Source organism: Gekko japonicus, unplaced genomic scaffold, assembly GCF_001447785.1.
Source record: "Gekko japonicus isolate JY-2015 unplaced genomic scaffold, Gekko_japonicus_V1.1 scaffold20, whole genome shotgun sequence".
NCBI classification, from domain to species: Eukaryota; Metazoa; Chordata; class Lepidosauria; order Squamata; family Gekkonidae; genus Gekko; species Gekko japonicus.
The window spans coordinates 554347-581963 of record NW_015169172.1 but is presented as its reverse complement, the minus strand read 5'-3'; the positions used below and the strand labels follow the sequence as shown (position 1 = coordinate 581963).

Genomic DNA, 27617 nt, shown 5'->3' with positions numbered 1-27617 from the left:
CAGTGGGAGTAGCAAATCAATCTAGTGGTTCAGCTAATACATATCTTGGTTGTGTAGCCCAAAAAATTTCTGAGAAAGATCTAAAATCCTCAAAGAGACTGCCTTGTAAAATATGCACAAGAAGTAAATTCTTAAATCAAGAATGTATTATATGATAAAACATGAAAACTATAGCCCTAACTATGCTTTACTGTAATTCAGTTACTGTAGATAATAACACCACTTGAAAAAAGTCACTTGCATTATAACTCATAAGAAAAGCAGAGTGTGTGGTCTGACAGGAGATATGCAATTGGCTTGTTCCTGTAATAGCTGGCACTGACTCATGGTCTACATCTTTTAAAAAACACTTCTGTAATCTTAATGTGAACTTGTCAACCTAATAAGGTTGGTGTGAAAGAAATCACAATAATTTTACAAGGAATTTATTGTACAAATTCTGTTTCCAATGCAAAAGGTTATTTCTCTTTGAACAAATCTGCCTTTGTAAATGACAGTGATTTGGACGGCATACCATCATTATTGTCAACAGCACTTTAACTGGGCTTTATAGCACAGAAGTGTGTTTTCAGTAAATAATATTATATGCTGAAAAAATGTGTTTGAGTCCCAAAATCAACCATTACCGAGATTACTACTTTAGCTTAACATGGGCTGCGGTCACACGGAACATTAGCCATGCAAGAGAGACGGAAGACAGGCGGAGTTTCCGGGCACGATCTCACCGGCACATCTGGGAAGCATAGCGCTTCCGTGGCACAACTGAGGCTTCCCGCCGAAAACATGCAGCAAAAAACTAGTACCTCGGAGGTACTAGTTTCCGGAAACTGCGGGGCAAGGGCGGGCGTCTGATCGCGTTTCCGGTGGCATCCGGCGCCCACCCATGTCCCCTTGCGAAAAAGGTGTGTTTTTTTCCCAAGTCTCCGTGGATGCGCACACGCACCCAACGGAGCATGCACATTCGTCGTGTACACAAAAAAAGAAAACCAGTTTGCCGCACCGCGCGCTTCTTCGTTGCGCGCAGGCGTGTCCTGTGATCAGCACCTCTCCCTTCCCACAGAACCTCCATGGTACCTCCACAGAACCTCCACAGGAGGTCTGATCACTTAACTGCACGTTAGTTTGCCCCGGGGCAAACAGCCACGCTTCCCCTCTGCAGTTTCCTGCCCGTGTGACCGGAGCCATGGTTACATTTTATTTCAATTGGCAAATATGATCCAATTATCAGACAGTGGATATTTCATTTTATGTACAAATATCCAAAACAAGTTCTGGATTCTATTCTCCTTCCCATATAAACAGGTGCTAAGCAGCATCAAAGCTAGCTATTTCCATACTTTCAGTCCAGTAATTGAAACTGGAGAATCACTCATAAGATCTTGATGCATTGTACTTGTTCTTATACACAGCTTCCAGTCAAACAGGATGTCCTTTTCTGCATGGAGTCCCTTCTTGTAAAGCTTTTGAAATGCTATGTTTAAAAGTTCCTGATAATTTATTTTGATTATTTATTTATGTAAGATATAACTTCCTCAAAATAAATTAAAATGTAGGAAATTATTTGTCTGAGACACAATGCTGTCTTTGAAAAATTATTTACAAGAAAAGTCTTGTTTAAACTGCTTGAATTATGTTAGCTTTGTGCAATATAATACAATGTGAGACCTCCATTAATTGATTTAAACGCTAAGGGTATGAGCCTTCTCTGTATGGACACAATGCCCATGCACTGGGAGATCTCCATAAGACATGATAGCCATTTTTTTGCACAGATATATAGCACACCAGCTGTAAAATGAGATGGGAGGGTCTATATCCAAGGCCAGCTCTGTCCCCTTTTCTTGGTTAAGCAAGATACACTCCAAGCTTACATTCCTAGACTGAACAGAAGAGGTGGGTAGCAAGTGAATATAGGAAGTGTACCTGTGTGTGTGCCAATGTGGACAACAGGGCTCTTTTACACTCTGAGAATCCCACTGCACAAATGTAGTGCACTCATGTAGGGAATGGTCATGAGTCCAGTAGTGATAGTTGCAGTGTTTCAATTTTCAATTGTACTTTTTCATTTAAGTTCAACCAGACTGCTGTTACGTCTGTAAACTGACATGTGTAAAGTGTATTAATGTTAACCAAGTGTGCAGGTCCATTTAATATGGTATAGGGTTAGGTATTGGAAATTGTTGTGAAATATGAATCTAATCAATTAACCCTATTCTTGTCTAATATTATATAGCCTATAGGAAAGTTAAAGCAGCTGGTGTATTTGGATGTGTCAAAAAATAGGATAGAAAGTATTGATATGGACATATCAGGATGTGAAGCCCTTGAAGACCTACTGTTGTCATCCAACATGCTGCAACAACTGCCAGACTCTATAGGTAAAAACAAACAAACTGTTCTTGTCTAAATGGGTATGTTTGAGGGCTTGTTGCAGTGGAAGTATTTAATGTGTTGATTTCTATTTAAGTTTCAGTTTCATTTGGTTGGGAAGAAGGCCCTAGACTACTACCATCGTTCATGGTTCTTTAGTAAACATTGACCTCACAAATGGTTATTTCTAGAATTACATACTGCTATAGAAACTTCAAAAAACAAGGTCTAAAATTTTGAAGACTTGCTTCATCATGCAGACAGATGCTTTTCCCATCACCTTTTACAGTGGTGTGTGAAATGACAGTGTATTTTCCATCTCTGCATGTGTCTAAGTAAATGGATGTAGAATTTAGTTTCTTGCTATGAAGGAGTATACTGGAATGGCTATCCCTGCATTCATGACATACATGTCCTCAAACATGAGTGCTTTTCAGCTCTGACTGTTCCCACTTGAATTTATAACAGGTACTAACAGAAATTATATGTAAAAATCCAGCTCTCAACAGTGGGAGATGCAGCTTTTTAAATAAATTTAGAAACGCTGCCTGTTCATCAGGAGGAGAATTCTGTGAATTATAGTGCAGCCCTTACACTCTTCTAAGTCCACTGACTTCAATGAACTTAGAAAGGTATAATTTAGAAGGGTATAACTCAGCAGTCCTAAGCAGTTACATTGTTTTAAGTCAATTAACTTCAGCTAAGTCCATTAACAGTTTAGGATTTCATTGTTAGGTTGCCAGCTATATCCTTTATTTTTAAAGGATTATCCTTTATTCTCTTTATTCCAAGTAACTACTGCTCAAATTTCACTCCTTTGAACATGCAGCACCATAACCAATAGTATTTGAAGTCTGAAAATAAGGGAACAGGAAAATGGACAGCAGGGGGGGGGAGAATTTACACTATTCTTTTTATTAGTATACTAACTCTGATTTAGCAACACTTTCTTTTGTTTTGCAGGGCTCTTGAAAAGGCTTTCAACTCTAAAAGTAGATGACAATCAGCTTACAGTTCTGCCCAATGCCATTGGAAAGTAAGTGGAAAACATTCTTAGGGACATGCTGCAACATTATTCACATAAATACCACTGGTTCTGTATTAAGCAAATACTTAAATCTCTACCATGTGAATGAATGGGGTTTATAAATGCTTAACTTCAGCTGGATTGTACTGCAGTGTTCCTTTGTATTGGGCAATAATTGGAAATGCTTTTCATTTTCTGCAGTCGGTGGTGGGAAATGACAGAACAAAGAGTGGAAAAGATCACTATTGAAGGAACAAATAATTCATATAAGTACTTGAAGTTTGCGTGAATTTTAAAAATTGCAGGTCCTAATGTTTTTAAGAAATATCTGGCTTTTCTCACATAATGTCCAAATCGTTTTTTTCTTTAAACCATTTGCTTCAGAGGCTAACAGTATGCTGTACATTACTCAATGAATCTAAACACTGATAAAGTATAAAACAACCAGTAATTTTAAAGAGAAACATATTTCTTTTTAAACTATAGCATTAGCAGCATTTTCCAAATGTTTAGCAGGAGTAATGCTATATATCAGGATACATGAATTCCAAAATTATTAAGATGACTGCGTTAGCAGAGAACACATTCTTTTATTTTGTTTGCTGATGGGTGTTTTGTGACAACTATAGTAATTATATATTTGAATATATTACATGGTGATTTAATTTATATAACAGAGCTGTCATCTTGGAACTGGTGCAAATTGTTTCCAGGAAAATATTGATTTTGGCTGAAGTATAAGCTCAACTTACACAGTAAAGAAGTTAGAACTCAGGAATAACAAGGACATTCTGACTTCTTGTATGAATTCTTTTTAGAAGCCAGAGGTTCTGCAAGAGCATCTGCTGGTTTTACAGATTTAAGACTCAAACTAGACAAAATCTGTATTCAGTGTGCTTTTTAAATTGCTAAATGGCAACCATGTGATTCCCTGATTTAGTTTAGGGCTCCTGATTTAGATCAGCCCTCTCCATACTTCAAATGACTCCTCAGAACTGTTATTTGTACTAATCTTTATGTTCCCCATGGTAGGGCAAACAAGAAACCCTGAGAAGACATTTGAAGTTGGGAAACTGGCATGGAGAAAACAGTTGTGTGCACTTGTATGCACACGTGTGCGCGCGCACACACTTACCCCTGTGGCCCTGATTGAATTGGGTTTCCATGTTGCCCTAAGCAGCAATTTTAACTTCTCTGGAAATACATTCAGTGGCTCTTCCAGCAGCTTATCAGATTTGACTCTTACTTCTAAAGATATGATATAGCTTTATTGTTAATGTTGTTTATAGTACTAATGTTTTAATTGTTTTGTTTCAGTTTACTGGCTATTGTAAATTGATCTGAGAAACTTTGTGTTTAAAGTATGAGATTAAAATATTTTAAACATATACGTGTGTGTGTGTGTTTAAAAAGACTCCACGAAGATCTCTGTATTTGAGTAGTGGTGAGATCAAGAATAATGTAACCATTGTACAAAGTTCAGTTAAGTATTATTGCTTTCTCCACTATTCAAGTACATTGAACTTTGTACTTGTGGCTTTCTTGGATTTAGGATGGCTGGCTGTAATTCCACTAATTTCATTATTAAGTAATTAATGAAATTTGCAAATTTAAGAATGATAAAAATGGTTTAAATAGCGTTGCATTGGTATTCAGTATCACATCAGAGTAAATGCTGTTGACATCACAACCCTTTTTGTGGCATTTTCAGTATTATTCATTCTAGGCACTGTTGGTGGCTGCAAGGAAACTACATTCAATAATTGTATCTCTGGTCTGGCTGTAGAGGTGTTGGGAGGCAAGTGGAACATGAGAGCTTCGTAAGGCGGTTTGCTAAAGCACACTCACCTAGAGTTTGTTTCTGCTTCCGTTAGCACAAGCTTAAAGTGGATTTGGGCCAATTTGTCGGAATGTTTCCTTTAGAAATTATCGCTTCTTCTGGCTTGAATGACAGTTTGGCAGCTGCAAGCATATATTAAAAGCCTAACAAAGCTTTCAGCTGTTCTGTTTCCAGCCCACTTCATTAATCACTGTGTGGTTCTCAAAAGGATGACATACTTAAGTCCTCCAGACTAGTATGGTCTAGTAGTTAGTTGCTGAAAAAAGTATGGGAAACCAGATGGGTTGTGGGTTGTAAACAGGCTGCTGGTAGCTTTAGGCTTTTTAAAGTCTGAAAAATTTTTAAAGATACAGAACAAAAAAAAACCCACCTAAAGTCTTTAGCCAGCACTCTTTATTTTCATTGCTGCCGCTGAGTTTCTAGGAGAAAGACTGGAATCTTGATCATATATATAATAAATTATATTCCTATCTACTGCACATGTGTGTGTCTGCTTGCTAAGTGTGCAGACCTATGGCCAGGCCATCATGATCTTTGAAAATAGGTCTTTGGATGTTCTACCCACTCATAGTGATGATGGAAAAGGAAAGAGATGTCTCAGCCTCCCCTGCCTCACAAGGTTGTTGTGAGGACAATATGAGGGAGGGGAAGAAAACAAATATGCTACTCTGATTTTTTTGGAGGAAGGGGTGGGTTGTCCAAGTGGTAGCCTATCTCCACCCATGACTGCTCTCTGGAGGAGGGGGGCAAAGTCATCAAACCCCCATTGTTTCAAGGGCAGCTGTCAAGATACCACACTCTTTTTTCCTTTTACTCAGCCAGCGAAGGGAGGAAGTGTATAGCAGCCTACTCTTCTAATTCTCCAGCTCAGACTGTACCTTGCACTAAGGAATAGGCCCAGTCACTTCCTTCCTGGCTGGACCCCTTCCCAGTCCATTAAATAGGGCTGCACATCTTGCATTCTCCTTCGTTGGGGGAAGTCATCCAGACCAATGCTCCCTCTAAGCGGTGGAGCAGGAGAGAGAGCTGTGAGAGAGGTGAGTGGGTTTCTTTTACTTGCTTTCAGCTGAGAGAATTCAGCTACGGATATTTTGTGGGAAAACTGTGTTTAGCAGTGTGTGGAAGCACTTAGAGTTCTTGCAGAGTCCTGGCTGATTGAGTGTGGGAGAGGAACGGGCACTGTTTGACTGGGATTGCCTGTAATTGAGAGGAAGTGGAAGGGGCATTGTTTTGCCTGTGATTGAGTGCCTGGGTGAATTTGAATTTGAATAGCTGCTGCCTGACCTCTGCTGGGGGAGGCCTCTATTTAAGGAAGCACCTTGCCAGAGGCAGAGGAGACCAGCTGAGCTCTGAGCAGGAGCAGGAGAGAGAGCTGTGAGAGAGGTGAGTGGGTTTCTTTTACTTGCTTTCAGCTGAGAGAATTCAGCTACGGATATTTTGTGGGAAAACTGTGTTTAGCAGTGTGTGGAAGCACTTAGAGTTCTTGCAGAGTCCTGGCTGATTGAGTGTGGGAGAGGAACGGGCACTGTTTGACTGGGATTGCCTGTAATTGAGAGGAAGTGGAAGGGGCATTGTTTTGCCTGTGATTGAGTGCCTGGGTGAATTTGAATTTGAATAGCTGCTGCTTGACCTCTGCTGGGGGAGGCCTCTATTTAAGGAAGCACCTTGCCAGAGGCACGAGCTAAAGGGCTCTTTGCCTGTGGCTCTTAGACTAGGGGCTCTGTAAGAAGCCCAAAAAGAGCCAGAAAGACAAGGCCCTAGGCTCTTTGTCTTTCCCGTAAAATAATTTGACTTGATAACAAAAACCACATAAATACCAAGGGTTTAAAAGGGGGATTATATTTATTTATTTTAAAAGAATTATGAAGCCAGAATGCCAGCAGGGGGTTGGGGGCTATCCAGTGTTTTGCACGGAGTGTCACATGTATGACTATCTGCCCACTGGGCAGAAGTCTTGGGTGTGTCCTCGGTGCAAGGAGCTCCTGGTTCTCAGGGAACGTGTGTGCTCCCTTGAGGCCAAGGTGGCTGACCTGGAGAAGCAGAGACAGTCAGCTAGGCGCACAGAAAAGACTCTCGGGGACTTGTTAGCTACGTCCCACTCTGGATCTGGCAGCCCCGCTGCTGTCAGGGAGCATGAGGGTCTAGGGGAAACAGGGCACCATGCTGAGGATAAGGGGAATGTGCCCTCAGAAGGGACCTCTTCCCCAGCTGGTGAGCGGCTCTCCTTTTGCACCAAGGAACCATCCCTGAGCAGGGTGGGAGGGGGGCTCTTGGTAGTGGGTGATTCGATCCTTAGGCAGGTAGACAGCTGGGTGGCGAACCCGCGTACTGACCGTATGGTGACTTGCCTGCCTGGTGCGAAGGTAGCGGACATTACGCGTGTTTTAGATAGGCTGGTAGATAGTGCTGGGGAGGAGCCAGTGGTCGTGGTGCATGTCGGCACCAACGATGTGGGGAAATGCAGTCGTGAGGTCCTGGAGGAGAAATTTAGGCTGCTGGGCAGGAAACTTAGGTCCAGGACCTCCAAGGTAGCCTTCTCAGAAGTGTTACCTGTTCCACGCGCAGGGCCGGAGAGACAGGCAGAGATCAGGAGTCTCAATGCGTGGATGAGACGATGGTGTAGGGGGGAAGGGTTCAGGTTTGTTAGGCACTGGGATACTTTTTGGAACAAGAGGGAGCTGTACAGGCGAGACGGTCTCCACTTGTCCCGAGAAGGAACCAGGCTGCTGGCACTTAAAATCAAAAAGGTGGCAGAGCAGCTTTTAAACTGAATATTGGGGGAAAGCCGACAGGAGATGAAAAGTCTCTGGTTCGGGTTGGCTCATCTGAGAGAGGTGAGGGGGTACCGGTTGCTTTTCTACAGGGAGGTGGATTGAAATTGTCCACAGAGGCCATGGCTGGTGACATGGACTGCCGGACAACGACTCGAGATAGCAAGAGGAAGGATGCAGGCTTAACTTGTAAGGGAAATTACAGCTGTTTCTATACAAATGCTAGAAGTGTCCGAGGTAAAATCGGGGAGTTGGAGTGCTTGGTGTCGGAGGGAAAAATAGACATTGTGGGTATTTCTGAAACTTGGTGGGATGAGGAAAATCAGTGGGACACAGTGATTCCCGGTTATATATTATATCGGAAGGATAGGGGGGGAAGGGTTGGAGGTGGGGTAGCTCTGTATGTCAGAGAGGGTATAAAGTCTAGAAAGATTGAGAGGCTAAGTGAATTGGATTCGCTTCTGGAAGTTCTATGGGTTGAAATAGGGGGGCCAAAAGGAAACTTAACACTGGGAGTTTGTTATCGCCCACCAGATCAAAAGATAGAGGAGGATTATAAAATGATGAATGCCTTAAAGATAGCAACTAGACAAAAACACTGTGTAATAATAGGTGATTTTAACTACCCACACATTGATTGGGTCAATATGTGTTCTAGTCGGGAAAAAGAGATTGAGTTTCTAGACACTCTAAATGACTGTGCTATGGAGCAGATGGTCACGGAACCTACCAGGGGAGAGGCGATCCTTGATTTGGTCCTAAGTAACACTCAAGACCTGGTGAGAGATGTAAAAGTGATTGCACCGCTTGGAAACAGTGATCATAATGTTGTTGAGTTCATCATTTGTACAAATAGAGAATTGGCCAAAAAGACTCACACAACCATTTTTAACTTTAAAAGGGGTAATTTCTCTGATATGAGGGGACACGTGGGGAGGAAACTGAAAGGAAAAGTAGAAAGGGTCAAAACAATTGGGGAAGCTTGGGATCTATTTAAAACTACGATCCTAGAAGCTCAAAAAATATATATTCCGCAGGTTAGGAAAGGCACAAACAGGTATAGGAAAAAGCCTGCATGGTTAACAAACAGAGTAATGGAGGCTGTAAAAAGTAAAAAGAATTCCTTTAAGCAGTGGAAAGCTAGTCACAGTGAGGCTGATAAAACGGAACACAGGCTATGGCAAATAAAATGCAAGTCTGAGGTCAGGCAGGCAAAAAGGGAATATGAGGAGCATATAGCAAAAAACGTAAAAACCAACAATAAAACTTTCTTCAAATACATTAGAAACAGGAAACCAGCCAGGGAGGCAGTGGGGCCCTTGGACGACCAAGGGGTAAAAGGAGTATTGAAGGATGATAGGGAAATGGCTGAGAAGCTAAATGCATTTTTTGCCTCCGTCTTCACTGTGGAAGATGAGAAGTGCTTGCCCACTCCAGAACCACTGATTTCAGGAGGGGTGTTGGAAGACCTGAGTCAGATTGAGGTGATGAGAGAGGAGGTCCTAAAACTGATAGACAACTTAAAAACTGAAAAATCACCAGGCCCAGATGGCATACATCCGAGAGTTCTGAAAGAACTCAAATGTGAACTTGTAGATCTCCTGACAAAGATATGTAATCTTTCCTTAAAATCTGCCTCCATTCCTGAGGATTGGAAGGTAGCTAATGTCACTCCCATCTTTAAAAAGGGTTCCAGAGGAGATCCGGGAAATTACAGGCCAGTCAGTCTGACGTCGATACCGGGTAAATTGGTGGAAACCATTATTAAGGAAAGAATTAGTAGGCACATAGATGAACAAAACCTATTGAGGCAGACTCAGCACGGTTTCTGTAAGGGAAGATCTTGTCTCACTAACCTGTTAGTGTTCTTTGAGGGGGTGAACAAACATGTGGACAAGGGGGATCCAATAGATATTATTTACCTTGACTTCCAGAAAGCTTTTGATAAAGTTCCTCATCAAAGGCTCCTAAGTAAGCTCAAAAATCATGGGATAGAAGGACAAGTCCTTTTATGGATCAAAAACTGGCTAGTTCATAGAAAACAGAGAGTGAGTGTAGGTGGGCAATTTTCTCAGTGGAGGGTGGTAAGCAGTGGGGTACCGCAGGGATCAGTACTTGGTCCACTGCTTTTTAACTTGTTCATTAATGATTTGGAGATGGGAGTAAGCAGTGAAGTGGCTAAATTTGCGGATGATACAAAGTTGTTCAGGGTGGTGAAAACCAGTGAGGATTGTGAGGCACTCCAAGGGGATCTGTCAAGGATGGGCGAGTGGGCGTCAACATGGCAAATGGGGTTCAATGTGGCCAAGTGCAAGGTGATGCACATTGGAGCCAAAAATCCTAAATATAAATACACATTGATGGGGTCTGAACTGGCAGAGACTGAGCAAGAGAGAGATCTTGGAGTTGTAGTGGATAACTCACTGAAAATGTCGAGACAGTGTGTGACTGCAATAAAGAAGGCCAATGCTATGCTGGGGATTATTAGGAAGGGTATTGAAAACAGATCAGCCAATATAATAATGCCCCTATATAAATCAATGGTGAGACCTCATTTGGAATACTGTGTGCAGTTCTGGTCACCACACCTTAAAAAGGATATTATAGCTTTGGAAAAAGTGCAGAAAAGGGCAACTCGAATGATAAAAGGGTTGGAACACTTTCCCTATGAGGAAAGGTTAAAGCGCTTAGGGCTCTTTAGCTTGGAGAAAAGACGACTGAGGGGTGACATGATCGAGGTTTATAAGATTATGCATGGGAAAGAGCAGGTAGAGAAAGAGGTACTTTTCTCCCTTTCTCACAATACAAGAACTCGTGGGCACTCCATGAAACTGCAGAGCGGTCGGGTTAGAACGGATAAAAGGAAGTACTTCTTCACCCAAAGAGTGATTAACACATGGAATTCACTGCCACAGGAAGTGGTGGGTGCTACAAGCATGGACGGCTTCAAAAGGGAATTAGATAAGCATATGGAGCAGAGGTCCATCAGTGGCTATTAGCCACAAGGTATAGCTAGGGGCTCTGGGGCAAGTGATGCTCTGTCTTCTTGGTGCTTGGGGGGGGGGTCAACAGTGGGAGGGCTTCTAATGTCCTGGCCCCACTGCTGGACCTCCTGATGGCACTGGTATTTCTGGCCACTGTGTGACACAGAGTGTTGGACTGGATGGGCCTTTGGCCTGATCCAACATTGGCGTCTCTTATGTTCTTATGAGCTACTGGCATTAAAGTTGTGAGTGAGTGATTTGGCTACTGCAAAAATGAGTTTGCTCTGGAGCCATCCTTCCTGAGACAAAAATGTGTGAGCCGGAGGCTAAAAAAACTGCAAGCTAGCTCATACTAACTCAGCTTAGAGGGAACACTGATCCAGACGTGTTTGTGTGTGTTCCCTTGCCTGGAAGTCATGACGACCTCTAGCGACTCCTACTGGGGCATGGAGGATGTTTAGAGAAGTGGCTTGATAGCCTGCCTCTGCCTCCCAGCCCTGGTATTCTTTGGAGGTCTCCCATCCAAGGACTTGCCAGGGTTGGTCCTGCTTAGCTTCCAAGATCTGATGAGATCAGGCATGCCTGGGCTATCCACGTCAGAGCATATTTTCACCTTTTATGTTTATTTCCAGTTTGCAAAGGTGTTTTGTTTATAGTCTGCTGTTCTCGCTGAGATTCAAGACAGATTACACAACGTAAATCAACCAAAGTAATGTTCTTTGGGAAATGACCTCAAAGATTTAAATGGCCAATAGTTGGCAATCCCATCAAACAATGTAGAACCTCTAAGTATCTTGGGGTGACATTTAACAAAACCCTCTCATGGAAATCCCACATGGTGATAACAAAACCCTCAGCCTCAAGAACCACAGGGGCCATCTTGAGATTCTGTACCTCAAGAGGAAATTTTTTTTAGTTGAACCAGCCTTGTAATTGTTCAAGGCCATCCTTCAGCTTTTATATGGTGCAGAGGTCTGGGGTTGAAATGAAATCTGATTTCAACCCCAGAACCAATCCAAAATCTCTTCTTAAAGAGAATCCAAGCTTTGCCTCATGGTACTCCAGCAGCTGTAGTGAGGGCTGAACTTGGGTTACCTTCCATAAGAGCCCATTTGCACCTGGCCTTATTTAGATTCTGGAGAAAGCAATAGAATCTCTCGACTAGTCCTCTTCTGAGGGTGAACAATGCACTGCTGCATTTGGATGCCATTTGCATAGCTGGGTTGAATGAATGAATGAATGAATTATGCTTATTTGTGGTCAAAGACCATTTATCAAAATAATACTTGTTCATTAAATACCAGCAAATTAGCTTTCAGCTCTAAAAATAAACATATAAGCATATAATCATTAAAATGTTAAAAGGAGAAAAGTTTAACAGTCCATTATATCAAAATAATTATAAAATGTTTAAAACTAAACTACTTATGAGTCATGCAAAAGGTAAATGAGGATTCTACTTGATCTGCTTCTTATTGTGAGATTTTACTGGTTGCAAGCAGAATTTTGCTATTTGTCTGGAGATCTGCTGATTTACCTCTGTCAAAAGTCTCTCTAGATTAGCACTATCTGCATCAAGTGCTGGTCTATCTAAGAGGGGGGCAATAAGCTTATCCCTATCAACCTGATGAAAAGAACAGCGAAAGAACATGTGGAACATTGATTCCACTTCTCCCAAAGAGCATGGGCAGCACCTGTCTTCATATGTTATCTTTCTATGTTTTCCTTTTAAAAACCTTAGAGGGAATAGGCGCACAACGAGCCAGGGTAAGAGCCCTTCTATGGGTGGCACATCCAGATAAGTCAGGTATTTAGCCATTTTCATTACCTATCTGGAGTCATTATGGACCAGAAAAGAAGGAGCTTGATTTAAATTCCCTTGGCACTCTAGATCACAAGTCCTTTATTTTATTATACTTCTCACCTGTATGCTGTTTTGCGCCAATAAATCCTCAGGCGAGAGTCCCATTTTTTCCAGATTAGTCTTGGTCATTCAAATCCACCTTGGCTGATAGGGATCTTTGTTTATTAGAGGGAAAAGTCCTTTTTGATTTGAATTAATCTTGAGCCATTGATATGCAGAGGATAACAATACTCTGGTTTCTATTCTCATTAGACCAGTTTCTAGGCATAGAAGGGCATTCGGCACCCCCGGAGGATGACTTTTGGGGTGTCCCCCTTGCCCAGTCTCAATATATAAGACTGGATCTTTAAGAGCAATGCTGCGCTAGATAGAAGTACAATTCTCTGCTCCAAATGTTCTCCTTGGTTCAACTTGTTCATGAGGAACTGCAAAATTTGGTCATTATTTGACCAAAATCACCTTTCCTAGTCTTAGAATGTCTTTAACTTATTTGAGGTTTCAAACCATGCTTTCAGCCATTCTAGATGGCTGCTATTCACAAACACCAATTGCTGCTCATTTTTGGATTTGTGGAACCTTAGTCCCCGAAGAACTTCCATACTACATTCTGTTCTGCTCTTTGTATACTGAGCCTAATAACAAATTCACTGGATAAATTGTTAAAGGCCTAGTTTTTTCTCCCATGGTAGAAAAACTATCCCTTCTTCTTTCCAATGTGGATTGATATGTCTCTAATAGAGTAGCACAGTTTGTCCTGGCTGCTAAGAAAATTCAAGCTCAAGCTGCACTTAATGGTTGAGAGTCCAATGGCACCTTTAAGACCAACAAAGTTTTATTCAAGGTGTGAGGTTTCGTGTGCATGCACACTTTGTCAGACAATGAATTGGAATTACATAGCTTAGTTGTATATATAGGGGTGGCTTGTTAAATTAACATGCAAAATAGTGAAGTTTTTTTTTAACAGATAAAAAAAATCTTCACTATTTTTATGCTAATTTTATTTATTTATTTATTTTTATTTTTTGTATCCTGCCTATCCCGTGAGTGAGCTCAGGGCGGGTCACATAATCTCAGATAATACAATAAGGTTTAAAAGTTAAAACACAATAAACATTACATTATAAACATTTTAAATTGGTACTTATAGCTGCTGGTGCAAATTCCGGCCCATTAATACTGATTGTTATGGCCGGTTGCTGGCAGATGGGTGGCCAGTAGGTAGGAGACAGCAACTTTAGGGAGGCCATATGTGGACGCCCGCTGCCTCAACCAAAAGCCTGGTGGAACAGCTCCGTCTTACACGCCCTGCAGAACTGAGTAAGATCCAGCAGGGCCCTGATCTCAATGGGGAGCATGTTCCACCAGGTGGGTGCCAGGGCAGAAAAGGCCCTGGCCCTGGTCGAGGCTTTTGGACCAGGGACCACCAGGAGATGTTGATTACTAGAGCGTAAAGCTGTTTGAGGCATATACGGGAAGAGGTGGTCCCTTAGAAATGTTGGTCTCAGGCCATATAAGGCTTTCAAGGTTATTACCAACACCTTGAAGCGGATCCGGTACTCAACTGGTTACCAGTGCAGCTGGCAAAGCACATGCCAAACATGAGCCCGCACAGGCGTTGCCGTCAGCAGGCATGGCGCCGCATTTTGTACCAACCGTAATTTTCGGACCAGTCTCAGGGGCAAGCCTGCATAGAGCGAATTTCAGTAATCAAGCCTGGAGATGACCATTGCATGGATCACTGTAGCTAGGTCTTGAGGGGAAAGATATAGCTTCAGTAGTCTGATCTGCCTAAGATGGAAGAATGCAAATCTGGCAACTGTGGCAACCTGGGCCTCCATAGACAAATAGGCATCCAGTGTTACTCCCAGGCTCCTCACTGTTTGGGCTGGCACCAAAGGTGCCCCTTCCAGTGTGGGAAGCCTGATGCCCACATCCATGTCCCCTCGACCCAGGTACAGGACCTCCGTCTTCTATGGTTTTAACTTTAGCCGACTCTGCCACAACCATCCAGCCACAGCTTCCAAGGCCTCACTCAGTGTTTTGGGAACAGATAGAGCTGGGTGTCATCAGCATATTGGTGACAGCCCAGCCCATAGCTCTGGACTAACTTGGTGAGGGGGCACATATAGATGCTAAACAACATTGGCAAGAGGATGGCCCCCTGAGGTATTCCACATTCTAGCGGATACCGTGGGGAGACCCTCTTGCCAAGTGCCACCCTCTGTCCCCAACCATGGAGAAAGAAAGAAAACCATTTCAAGGCAGTCCCCTGAGCTCCTATATCGGCGAGGTGGTGGGTCGTAAGATTGTAGTCGACCATGTCAAACGCTGCCATCAGATCTAATAACAACAGCAGCGCTGACCCACCTTGGTCCAGGTGTCTACAGAGGTCATCTGTAATTTAACAAGCCACCCCTATATATACAACTATGGTATGTAATTCCATTTCATCATCTGACGAAGTGTGCTTGCACACGAAACCTCACACCTTGAACAAAACTTTGTTGGTCTTAAAGGTGCCCCACTGGACTCTTACTTTGTTCTATTGCTTCAGACCAACACAGCTGCCCACCATGATCTATCTTAATGGTTGAGACTCCTTCACCTATACCCAAAGAAGGTGCTAATCTGTTTTAGTGAACGGTTATTTGTTTTAACATTATAGCTTCGTTGTTTGCTGTTCTTTGTCCATGTTTTACTTGTATGCTTTTTCTGCTCAGTTGTGATGGTCTTTGGCCATATACAATAAACACACTTGAACTTAAACACAATGTAAATCAATGCAGTCGATAGGATGATGCATCGAATAAACAGTGTGATAAGACTTGGATTGTGGAAATTTGAAGAAAGCTGTCATCTGAACAAAGCATAAATATTAAGCGTGCAATATTAAACAATGCAGAACAAGGTATTTACACAGGTAGAAACTCAATGCATTTTCCTGGAGCAATTTGTTAAGATGTAGCCTTATTTCCTTTATTAAAAAATGCCTTCCTGAACAATTCTGTTTTACATAGTTTGCAAAAGGTAGAATGTTAAATGATTAAAAACAATGAGATTGATGATTGATAGAATTGTGAAGTAGACTAACAAATGTCCTTAACATTTCAGTTTATCTTTATTAGAAGAATTTGACTGCAGCTGTAATGAATTGGAGTGTCTGCCTCCCACTATTGGCTACCTGCATAATCTGCGGACATTAGCTGTGGATGAAAATTTCTTGTCTGAACTGCCCAGAGAAGTAAGGATTAATTATGGAATACCACTTACATAAAAATTTCCCCATCTTCATTCAAATTAAACTCCCCCTGAGATCATTACTGGATAATGGGAGTAGAGGGGCACATTTTGGGCTATGGTTGTGAATATGTCTCTATCCTTTCCTCTTGTCTTCCATTTTCTTGCCTGGAAGCGGCTTTTTAATGTTCTGCCTTAAGCAGGAACAATGGACGTGTCCTACTTGTCCATACATGGAAAACCCTGTCCCCATCTGATTCCTGATCATCCATAGGGTCATAGGACAACAAAGAGGAACAAACACATGGGGGGGGGACTTAAGTGAGGAGGACAAGGTGGTGCAATCATTCTTCCTTTCTCTTCTGCAAAAGCAGCTCTACTGAGAAAAGGGGTAGATTTCATTCTCTTGTTTTCCTCCTCATCTCAGCCCACCAACCCTGAAGGCTGAGCTGACTTCTGAAGAGATCACTTTTTGGTTGCTTGGACCTCTACAACCACCACATATACTGGGAATAAAAGACCCATTACCCTCGTCCCAGAAGCTATTTTGTTACTGGTTATCCCAAGTACATGGCATGGCTGGATACTGCCCAAACCAGGCTATCACTTATTTTCCAGGGAAATCTCCACAGTCTGGTCCCTCTCTGTGTGTAATAAGCTTTACTACAATGTCACATGATGTTTGGCTCCACAGTGTTTAATAAACATGGTGCTTGAAGACTATGTCACCACTTTGCATATGTATGGAATGGGTATTTCACTTCCATGTCCTTCACCATCTGGGCTGCTTTAAGCCCCAGTGTGTGGTGGAAAGGCAGGCTCAAAACACACAGAGACCCTATCTCTTTTTTGCAACCGTGTTTCATGTCAGTGGATACAATTACTGGTTCTCCCCATGTCACATGTAGTTTGACTCTAAGATCTCTTTCTGTGTTTGTCTTAAGCCACTAGCAGCTTCAGAAGGCCCTAAATCATGTTGGACGGGAGATTACAAGAATGTTTCACCTTGGGAAATAGGTATAGGGAGGGAATTCTCTGCTGGTCCCCCCCCCCCCCCGCAGAGTCTACGACTAGTTCTGGGAAGAACAGATGCTGCAGCCCTTCCCACCTTCATCTGTAAATTCCAATGTCAAAGAAACCTCTACAGGGCAAGCACTATTGCAAAATACTTTCTCTCATAATTTCTGCCCAGTTCTAATTAAGGAAGCAAACTTCCAGATATGAGACTGTACGGAAGTCACGATTGGGGGGGGGGGGGTTCTTCTAAGTGGTTCTTCATGTAATGAAATATCCTGCTTACCTTCTCTGCTGTATTTGCATTTAATTTAGCTCAGTGGGATTTGGGGGAGGCTTGCTCTGAGGCCCTTTGTATCAGAATGTTTTTGAAGAGCACTTAGAGGAAATAAACATAAAAAGAGTGATTTCTAAAGAATGTTCTGTGGTACATGCCATGCTCATTTATAGTAGCAAGTGTGTCATGTTGTACTTGAATCACTTAAAAAACAACAACATTGACAGGCTAATGACCTGTTTTAAAACATTCAGGTTGTGATCTGTTTTACTTTGAAATGGTAAACCTACCTGTGTGCTATAGTACTTTAGACATCACATGGAAGTTCATAGATGACTGAATGCTTTGTCATACAAAAAAGAATCCTTTGATATAGTAAACTACCAATGCATTCTATGCCAAATTACTACAGGCTAAGACCATAAAATTCAATGGACTCTGGCTGGAATAACTCTGCATAAGATTACACTGTACTTCACATGGACAGTGATTCTCATGTAGCTTTCTCCATGATATGCAGTTTTCCATGTGCAAGGAGTTCATCATTATCACCATCATCATCATCATCATCATCATCATCATCAACCGCCCTTCCATAAAGGGCTCGGAGTGGTATACAACATAGTCAAAATACAAGGTTAAAATGTACAATAAATAATTAATTACAGATAAAATCAACAAACAGTAATCAATGACATACAGTGTGTTTTGCTCCCTCCCTAAGGCAGATCAGGGACCGATAATGGTAAGGCCAAAATGAAAAGCCATGGTGTGGACTGTTGCTGTCTTCAACCATAGGCCTAGCAGAACATCTCTGTTTTATATGCCCTGTGGTATCCTATCCCCCCCCAAAAACCCTTTATCCTATTCTATGCCCTGTAGTATTGAACTAGGTCCCAGAGGGTGCGGATGTTACCAGGCAGAGAGTTCCACCAGGTTAGAGTCAGGGCCAAGAAGGCCCTGGCTCTAGTTGAGGGACAGCTGGACGTCTTTTGTGCCAGTGATCACCAGTAGATTTTGATCCTTCAGGCATAAAGCTCTTTGGGGGACATACCAGGAGAGGCAGTCCCACAGGTACATTGGCCCCAGATGGTTAAGGGCCTTGAAGGTCAGAACCAAAACCTTGAAGCAGATCTGGTACTCAACTTGGAGCCAGTGCAGCTGGCAAAGCACGGGTTGAATGTGTGCTGTCATTGGGGTACCTGTAAGTACCCATGCTGTTGCATTCTGGACAAGCTGTAATTTCCGTGTCAAGCAAGATATCAGTTGCAGTCTGAAGTTCTATAGCACAGAGACTGAGAGGTAGTATGGTGTAGTGGTTGCAGCATCAGTTAGATTGGGGAGATCCAGGTTTAAACTACTAGTTCATTGAGCGGCCTTAGGCCAGTAACACTTCCTTTGGCTAACCTACCATACCGGGTAGGGATTAAATGGAAGAGTGAAGAATCATGTACCCCACTTAGAGCTCCTTCAAGAAGGGAGGAATAAAAATTCAACAGAAGGCTTTTCCATCTCAGTGAGTAGACCTGTGTCTAGCACTGTGGTAATAAAGAGTTGTAAACTGGAAAAGGGGTGAATTCTAATATGAAAAGCCATTTGGAGTTCCTTAAATATAGCATCCAGTCCTATCATCAAGCTGATCACAAGTAAAATATTAAATCACAATTTGCAAACCAGTTAAGGAAGCTGAATGGAATAAGTATAGATTTTTTTTGCTCTGGGACAAAGTGGACAGTAGTGAACCCAAAATTCTTGGTATTTGTGCAGCACCACAAACAGCACTCATATGTAGATTGTATATTCGACTGTATGCCCAGAATTAGTGTCCCTGTCAGTTCTTTTGCTCCACCAGAGCTCCTAGTACTTTTAAAAGCCATTTACAACAACCTATTAAAGACTTACGGTACATGACCGAGACTTTACAGGGTCATCCATGAACTATTTCATGCCTCAAGAAAGGGTATGTATGGGTGCAGTCAGATGGCGTGCTGGGAGTGGTTTAAATTGCTCCGGCCCTGATGCAGTTTTTTTTTTAACCTGGAGAATCGTGATCACACTCATCTCCTTGCTCCGGATTGCTGCGCAGCCACATCGCTCTCCGCCGTCCACACACAGGAGCGTGCATCGGTGTTGTTGTTTTTCTCTCTCTCAGTTTGGGCATGCACACAGGCAGCCAACTGTAGAACTAAAATTTTTGTGCGTGCGCAGAACAGCTATTTCCACTTCAACCCAACTGCTCTAACACTTCCCTTTAAACGTTTATCCTGAAAATGGTCTTCGTGAGACCCCGAACTCGTCTAAACGCTAAACTAGGCACCGTTTAAACATTGTTTTTAATAACGCTTTTGCGCACACCGCCAATGCTTAAAAAAATTGCGGGCGAAAAGTGGACGCCTCGGGCAGCTTTTGAGCAGGGAGGGGGTTTAAACTGGAAGTGGCTTCGGACCAGAGGAGCGATCACACGGGGGGGTGGGATGTGGCTGGAAACCGAGAATCAGGAAAACACCACTTGGGGACCTGGTAACAAAATACTCCGGTTTAAAGGGGATTTGAGCCAGAAAGTGACAACTGGGGACGGGAGGCAGATGTTGAGTGTGTGATCGCGCATATAAAATCTGTTTCTGAACTGGCACGACACCAGATCAAATGGCGCATCTGAACACACCCTATGTGTAGCAAATGAAGGATAGGTTATTAACTAAGATGTGATTAAGTATGATAAAGGAGAAGGAGGTTTAAAGGGTTGTTAAATGTGTCATTTTATGGATGCTTCCTTGCGGGATCCTAAGAGGGATTCTGGTCTCCCAGAAGAATGTAAGCTAGATCAATTTTGTTCAGTGATAAGTACTTTAATTGGGGGTGATAGAACCAACTAAAAATGTTTCATTTGTCAAGCAAGTTGTTTGCCTGTACAGATAGAGATCTGTATTTTCTGTGTCATAACTACAAAGGGTATGTAAGAACAATTCCAGCGTAATCAGTTTGTGAACAAGGTTGCGCCAAACAATACAAGAAATGCCTGTCTGTCTGTCTGTCTGTCTGTCTACATACGGTGATAGCCTTGAACAGAAAATAAAATTATAAAATAAGATAATGCCTCAGTGTTATTCTTCTGCTGTTTAATTATTGCCCTCATAAATTTTGCCATTGAGAGAGTGACAAAATCTTTTATGTCCGATAGTAACCACGTAACCTGTGCCCTCATACTGTTAGATGCCTCAGTGGGCATTACATTTCTAAGTAAAGGAGTAATTAAACTAGCCCTCAGCTCATGATAAAAATAATTTGGCAGTTGCATCAGGAGGGGTATACCCAAATAAGATGCCAAACATACCCTACAGGCCCTGACAGATGTACTATTAGTATCGAGTCTTTGCACACATTTTAATTAGCCTAGTTATTTTTGTGGTCTCTGTAGTCTTTATCATATCATTTGTTATTTCTAAACATTTCATTTTCTTTTCCAGTAGATGATCCCAATGGCTAATATGCGCATCTGCCTGTACAAGTCCGAGTAGAGTTGGCCCGCCCTTGGATTTTAGGATTTTAGTCTTTCAAGAGGAATGCTTTTTATCCATGCCTTAGCCTCCATTGACTGTTCACCAAGTTCAGCTCTCAATGCTATACCTGAAACACATCTAGGAATAGCCAATAAGCATCAAAAGAAATCATACCGACAGTATCAATCCAGATTTCTGTACTATATAAAAACTGGTATGTGACCTTAGCGTTGTATACCTTTAAAGCCGAGGAGACAAATTCACCTCCTGCTGTATAAAAATATTTTACAATTGTCCTCCTGACTTTCAAGGCAGCATTTCTCACAAGGTCCAAGTATGGTTTCCATTTATTTATTTGTTTGATTGATTGATTTATACTCTGCCCTCCCTGCCAAAGGCAGGCTCAGGGCAGCTTAGATAAAAGTTAAAACAGCTAAAACCAAAACAGTTATAAAACCAGTAATAAAGTGCTAGTATAAAATGTCATATAGTGATGGCGATACATAATAACAATCGTCTTAATAGCAGATCAGTCCAAGTAAGGAACAATCAGCATTGATGTTATAACTATTTCGATCTGTTCATACTGGCGAAGCACAGGCTGCTGATGGTAGTACCAGGGCACTGGGTCCTACAGTACGGCTCCTTGATCAAATGCCTGGCGGAAGAGTTCCATCTTGCAGGCCCTGTAGAACTGTAGGAGGTCCCACAGGGTCCTTATGTCTTCTGGGAGCTCATTACACCAGTGTGGAGCCACCACTGAAAAGGCCCTGGTCGTAATTAGCCTGGCATCTTTGGGTCCCGGGGGGGCCAGGCAGTTTTGAGACCCTGACCACAGTCCTCTCTGGGGAATCTGTGGGGAAAGATGGTCCCTCAGGTATGCAGGTCCCTGACCATAAAGGGGTTTATGTAAGAAGTGTGTTGAAATAAATTCCAGAGTATTTAAATTGATTAACCTGCTCCATAGATTGGCCTGCTATATTCCAACTAAATTTTTTCTCTCTTTCCCTTTTACTAAATACTAAAACCTTAGATTTTGCTACATTAATAGACAAACCTTCATGATTACAGTAGTCCTCAAATTTTTCAATTAGTTTACGAAGCCCCACAACTGATGTGGACATTAGTGCTGCATCATCTGCATATAAAAGAATCAGAATGTTGCATTTGGATAAATATGGGAAATGGAAATCATTCCTCAAAAGGCAAGGTCTGAGATTGTTAATATCTAAATTGAATAACAGCGGCACAAAAATACATCCCTGTTTAATGCCTTTGTCTAAGGAGAGTACACCAGATAACTGGCCCAGCTCACTGCACCTGACCCGGGCAGTTGGACAGCTATAGCTGTTGTATTAAATAAAGGAGACAAGATTCAATGCCATACTTCTTCAGATTTTCCATAATCAGGGCCTGGAGATCGTATCAAATGCTGATTTAAGATCCATAAAGGCAATTGCCAATATACCTTCTCCAGAGCTCATATATTTATCTACTAGGTATTAGAGTATATGACAATGATCAACTGTACTTCTTTCCTGAAGCCAACCTGCTCATTCCCAAGAATATTATTTTCTTCGACCCAGGATCTAAACTTTCCAAAGACTATTGCAGTATGAAGTTTTCCCATAGTGGACAACAAGCTTATTGGATAATAATTAGCAGGGGTCGTTTCATAGAAAAAGAGCTAGGGGAACTCATTAGCATAACTCATTAGCATATGTCACACCCCTTGACATCACCGGAAGTGTGTCATAAGGCCACACCCCCTGAACATCACCAGAAATGTGTCATAAGGCCACACACCCCGCCCCCAACGGTCCCGGCCACCGCCGCCGGGCCTTGCGCCTCACCGCGGGGCGGCTGGAAGCAGGGGGTGGGGCTTCGTCATGTGCCCCGCCCCCCATACCTCACCCGGGGGAACTGCGATCCCCCGCGTTCCCCCCCGAAATGACCTCTGATAATTAGTTGGATCCATCGGTTCCCCCCTTTTATAAATTGACAACTATCACGCTACACCAAACTTTGGGTATATTTCCCATCTTATTTATATCTGTAAAAACTAAGACCAGAATCTGTACCCACCAGTTTGGGTCAATTTTAAACAGTTCTGCTAGTATTACGTCAGGGCTGGGTGTTTTCACCTTTTTTTGTTGCTTAATCAAGGTCTTAATTTCACTGGCTGATACCAGGAGCCATTCTTTCATATCTGGAGGCAACAAAATAATCCACCAACTTGCCCCTTTATGATTTATACATGTATAGTCTCTTTTTTCATCAAACTGAGCACGTCCATTTAGTATCCATTTAGGTCGTTCTTTAATAATTAGGATGCAAAGTATCTGCCAGCACCATTAATTTTCATATCTTTAGCTCTTCTATAATTCATAATTAAAGTATCCTTTGTCTGAGTTTTAAAGCATTACAGAAAGAGATTCTTGTTTGTCTCCCCAACCCTAGCGTTAAAATCCCCAGACAATAATACTGGGGTCACAGGATAAAGCCTAACCAAAATAGACATCAAACTGATTCCAGCACCAAGAGATCTTGAACTTATGAACATATGGTGAGAAATAAATATTCACCAAAATTATCGAAATTTCCTTAAATTCCAAGAGTAATGCCATTGCATATAGAGAGTTGTTAAACAGCTCAGTAACCTTCACTTTCAAATTCAATGAGATTAAACAAGTCAGCCCTCCAGAGCACCTTCCATTTTCCCCAGTGTCAACTGCAGGCAGTGAATATGAAGTAAAACCAGAAACATAAACTTTAGACTTTGCCCAAGTTTCCTGAAGCAGCACTTGGTCAAATTTACTCAAGATTTTTTTTATATCACTTGACATCATCCTAGCATCCCACCCAGTCATGTTCAAAGACAGTAATCTGAGTCAGTCATATTTTTCCTTGAGAATTAGGTCCCTGACTGCATCATCTAAATATTTGTGGCTGAAAGAACTTAGGGGAAGAGATGATTTCCCATCCCAAGACAATCTGTTTGAGGGCAACTCTGCTGGACAGGGTTGTTTGTCCAGTCTATGATCAGGTTGTATTTTATATCATATAGGGCAGAAATCAGCCTCTGCAGTTTCTGTGAAATATTAGCCTGTTCCTTTAATGGCAAAGCACCAAAAGATGCTAATAGGTCCTCTTCTATGCCCTCAAGGTCATATATATGCAATCCTTCTTGTACTGAAATATCCATTTTTGTCCATGGAAAAGTAGGAATTAATAGAGGATCATTTTGAAACAACACTTTAAAATGTTGAAAATGCACTTATTTACATAATCATTTCCCCTCTTAGATACTGTTTCTGGAGATATAGAATCAATAAGCAATTCTCTCTCTTCAATTATTTGGCTAGGTTTAGGGATATGTTTTACTGTATTCCTCCTTTTCTGGGGTGAGCCCTCCAAATTTGTTAAGAGAAATGACTTCCCTTTCTGGTAGTATAACTGTACAGTGAACACCTGGTATCTTTTAAGATATCCTTGCACAGAAAATATCAAAGTTGGAATCTGGAGAGAACAGAAATGAAGCCTAATTCTGTCACCTCTTAGAAAACCCGGGATATGCTCCACAAATGTTAAATCAATAGACGATGGGTGCTTATGTAATCTGAATGTATTGAAATGTTGTGTATAGTATTGAAATGTTATCATGTATTGAAATGTTATCATGTATTCATTGAATGTTGTAAACTGCCTTGATCCCTATCTGGGGGAGGGCAGTCTCGAAATCCAATAAATAATTACATAAATAACGACATAAATAAATAAATGAAAGATGTTCTCAGGCATCCCAATTACTCATCCAATTTATTATCCACCCTTTATAGGTGAGGATATTCAATACTAATTTGTTACGTTCAAATGTCAGGGTGTGTGAAAACAGATCCAAGTTTGATACAAATGTCATATTGCCTTCATTTTGCTTTTCCATGTTAGGCACCCCACCCTTCTCTTCCTTTCCCTTAGGCTGATATAGCATCCCATCTTTTTGTTTGCATGGCTTTTGTGTTCTCATTGGCAGAGTAGATAATGCTGCTGCCTTCGCTTCTATACTCTCATTTCCCTTGTTTTTCTTGTTTTCCTTTGCTAGGAAATCCTCTACATATTTTGTCAATATATCTAATTTTTCAAAGATTTTCCCCACTGTATCAGAAAGTAGTAGCATCTGAGTTGCCAGCATTTCTAAATCTATTTGTTTTTCACGATCTGTATTTTTTCTCAACAGTTTGTCTAATATGGCTGTATGAGAAGGAGAACCCAGAGGGGGATCAGAAAAAATATTTAAAGGGCTTGGGGGTGTCATATCTTTATTTGAAAGAGAGGCAAATCTATTGGAAGTTTTTATAGTAAGAAATTCCTCTATTTTGCTCTGCTTAGAAGGGGTAGGTTTTCATCAAAGGTTCACAACCTTTTCCTTCCCATTGTTAATATTAATCTAATAAGGCTTAATCAATTTCACTAGATAGATAGCTGAAATCAATTTAATAGATACTTTCATTCCTTCACCTAAAATTATTATAGATAAAAACCACCAGGTAATCCCTAGTGGGGAGGAGAATATAAAATATACCCTGTTAAAATATAGTAATAACATACTGATAAATAATTCAGAAATACTAAAATAATTATCCCTGCCAGAAAGGATAAAGACAAAATGAACAAATAAGTAAATAAAACAGAGAAGAGAGGAGGAGATGAAATAGTGACTTTTTCTCAAGGTTTCTCTAATAAACTAACAAGTAATATAATCTGAGGTTATTTCATTCCTGTTTTATCTGGACTGTTCTTATTTGAGCCATATGTTGAATTTTTAGCATGCTTTATAATTGAGAATACTGTGTTAAATTTTGCTATTGTAAACTACATCTGACAATTTGCAGTATGCACAGTATAAATCTTAAAAATTAATAAATGCATGTAATTCATTTTATTATACATAACTAAAACATAGGTGTTGATAGGAAATCAATTTCTTCTCTTGTGGGCCTCAGACTGGAAGATGGAAGGTATCACTTTGGGCACTTTTGTACTGGTGCTGAATACTCTATCAGCTTATTTTTCTTCTGTGTAAAGGCAAGTATTTTAACAACTGTCTTTGATGCCCACAGATTGGAAGTTGTAAGAATGTAACAGTTATGTCTCTGCGCTCTAACAAGCTGGAATTTCTCCCGGATGAGATTGGACAGATGCAGAAACTCAGAGTCTTAAATCTGAGTGACAACAGGTACTGGTTTTATGCTGTTTTGATCAAATTGTCAACTGCACAATCCGGCACCACAGGAGGCAGCCAACATTAGCATATCAGGCCACACCCCTGCCAGCACAGCACATTAGCACATTAGGACGCACCCCCATGTTACCAGAGGTGTGGTTATCCAGCCACACCCTCCTTTTGCTTCTTATTCTGTTTACCTTGTTTGTGGTCAAAACCCAGGGCATTTTTTTGTAGCGGGAACTCCTTTGCATGTTAGGCCACACACCTCTAATGTAGCCAATCCTAATGAGTTTCTGCTGTTGGGTGTGGCCTGTTATGCTAATGAGTTCCTGCTGGGCGTGGCCAACTTGGGAGCCAGCCGGAACTCCGTTCCTCTGCGTTCCTGCCCAAAAATAGCCCTGACCGAGCCACTGTTTCATGTTTGCCCTTGCCATTACTTTAATATGTTAATAAAGTGGCCTTATTTTCTCCAACCTTGGTTGTCTGACTCTTTCTTCTGTCTGAGGGGGCAAAATACATACCTGTTGATCTGAAAAGGCCTTAGAAGATGAAAGAAATAATCAGCTGTGATAGTCCAAAAGAAAAATACAAACCCCTATACAGGGGTCATTTCGTAGAAAAAGAGCTAGGGGAACTCATTAGCATAACTCATTAGCATATGCCACACCCCCTGACATCAGGGGCCTGGCGGTGGACCTGCAAGGCCGGCAGAAGTGCGAGGAAGCCCTGCCAAGGCCCTCCCTGGCCCCAGGCAGGCAGGGGTGGGGAGAGGCGGGGAGGAAGCAACTTACCCTCCCTCTTCTCTTGCCTCCTCCTGGCTGAATGAGGGCTGGAAGCGGGGTGGCCAGAAGCAGGGGGCGGGGCTTCATCGTGTGCCCCGCCCCCTGCACCTCACCCGGGGGAACTGCGTTCCCCCCCGAAATGACCTCTGCCCCTATAACATAGTACCTTTTATTAAGACAAACCAAATGACACACAGTCATACTTAAGCTTTCAAGTTCTCGAGACCTCTTCTTCAGGTTCGATGTTACAAAACAATTTTTAGGGAAAAGAAAGATGCTGAGAAATGGTGCAACGTCTTGTTGCACTCTGCATTGTGCTAAGATGCTAGAAGGAGAGCTAATGCTTGTGGCCAGTGATTCCCAGCCTTTTTATGAGCAAGAAGTCATAAACCTATTGTGGTATCTAATAACAGCAAATGGCCCTTACACCTCTCTGCCTAGTTTGCAGAACAATGGTGGCTGTTCTTTCATTGCGTGAGATAGAAACATCCGCCCTCACAGAAGCATATCTGGTTTTGGAAGTGTTACACTTCTCATTACTCAAGCCTTTCCCTTGAGAGTATATGTTATTTATGCAAAATATTTTCATCCTACTTTTCTCTGGCACAGAAGGACTCAGCTTAAAGTAGATGGTAACAGCCAAAAAGTGCTTCAGAAAAAGATCCCAATAAAGGAAAACTGTATCCTAAAAAATGCATTTTTGCCCTATGTAGAATCAGCAGGA

The 27617-nt window shown here is 41.8% G+C and overlaps 1 protein-coding gene across 2 annotated transcripts in view; it reads left to right on the top strand.

The window, feature by feature from the left end:
- The window catches only part of LRRC7 (leucine rich repeat containing 7), a 225073-nt gene that overhangs the window by 116399 nt on the left and 81057 nt on the right, over nt 1–27617 (top strand). For both annotated transcript variants that reach the window (XM_015415802.1, XM_015415801.1), the window contains exons 8-11: nt 2234–2378; nt 3334–3406; nt 15968–16097; nt 26005–26120. In XM_015415802.1, the coding sequence (XP_015271288.1) occupies nt 2234–2378; nt 3334–3406; nt 15968–16097; nt 26005–26120 (464 nt within the window). The remainder of the gene's footprint in view (nt 1–2233; nt 2379–3333; nt 3407–15967; nt 16098–26004; nt 26121–27617) is intronic.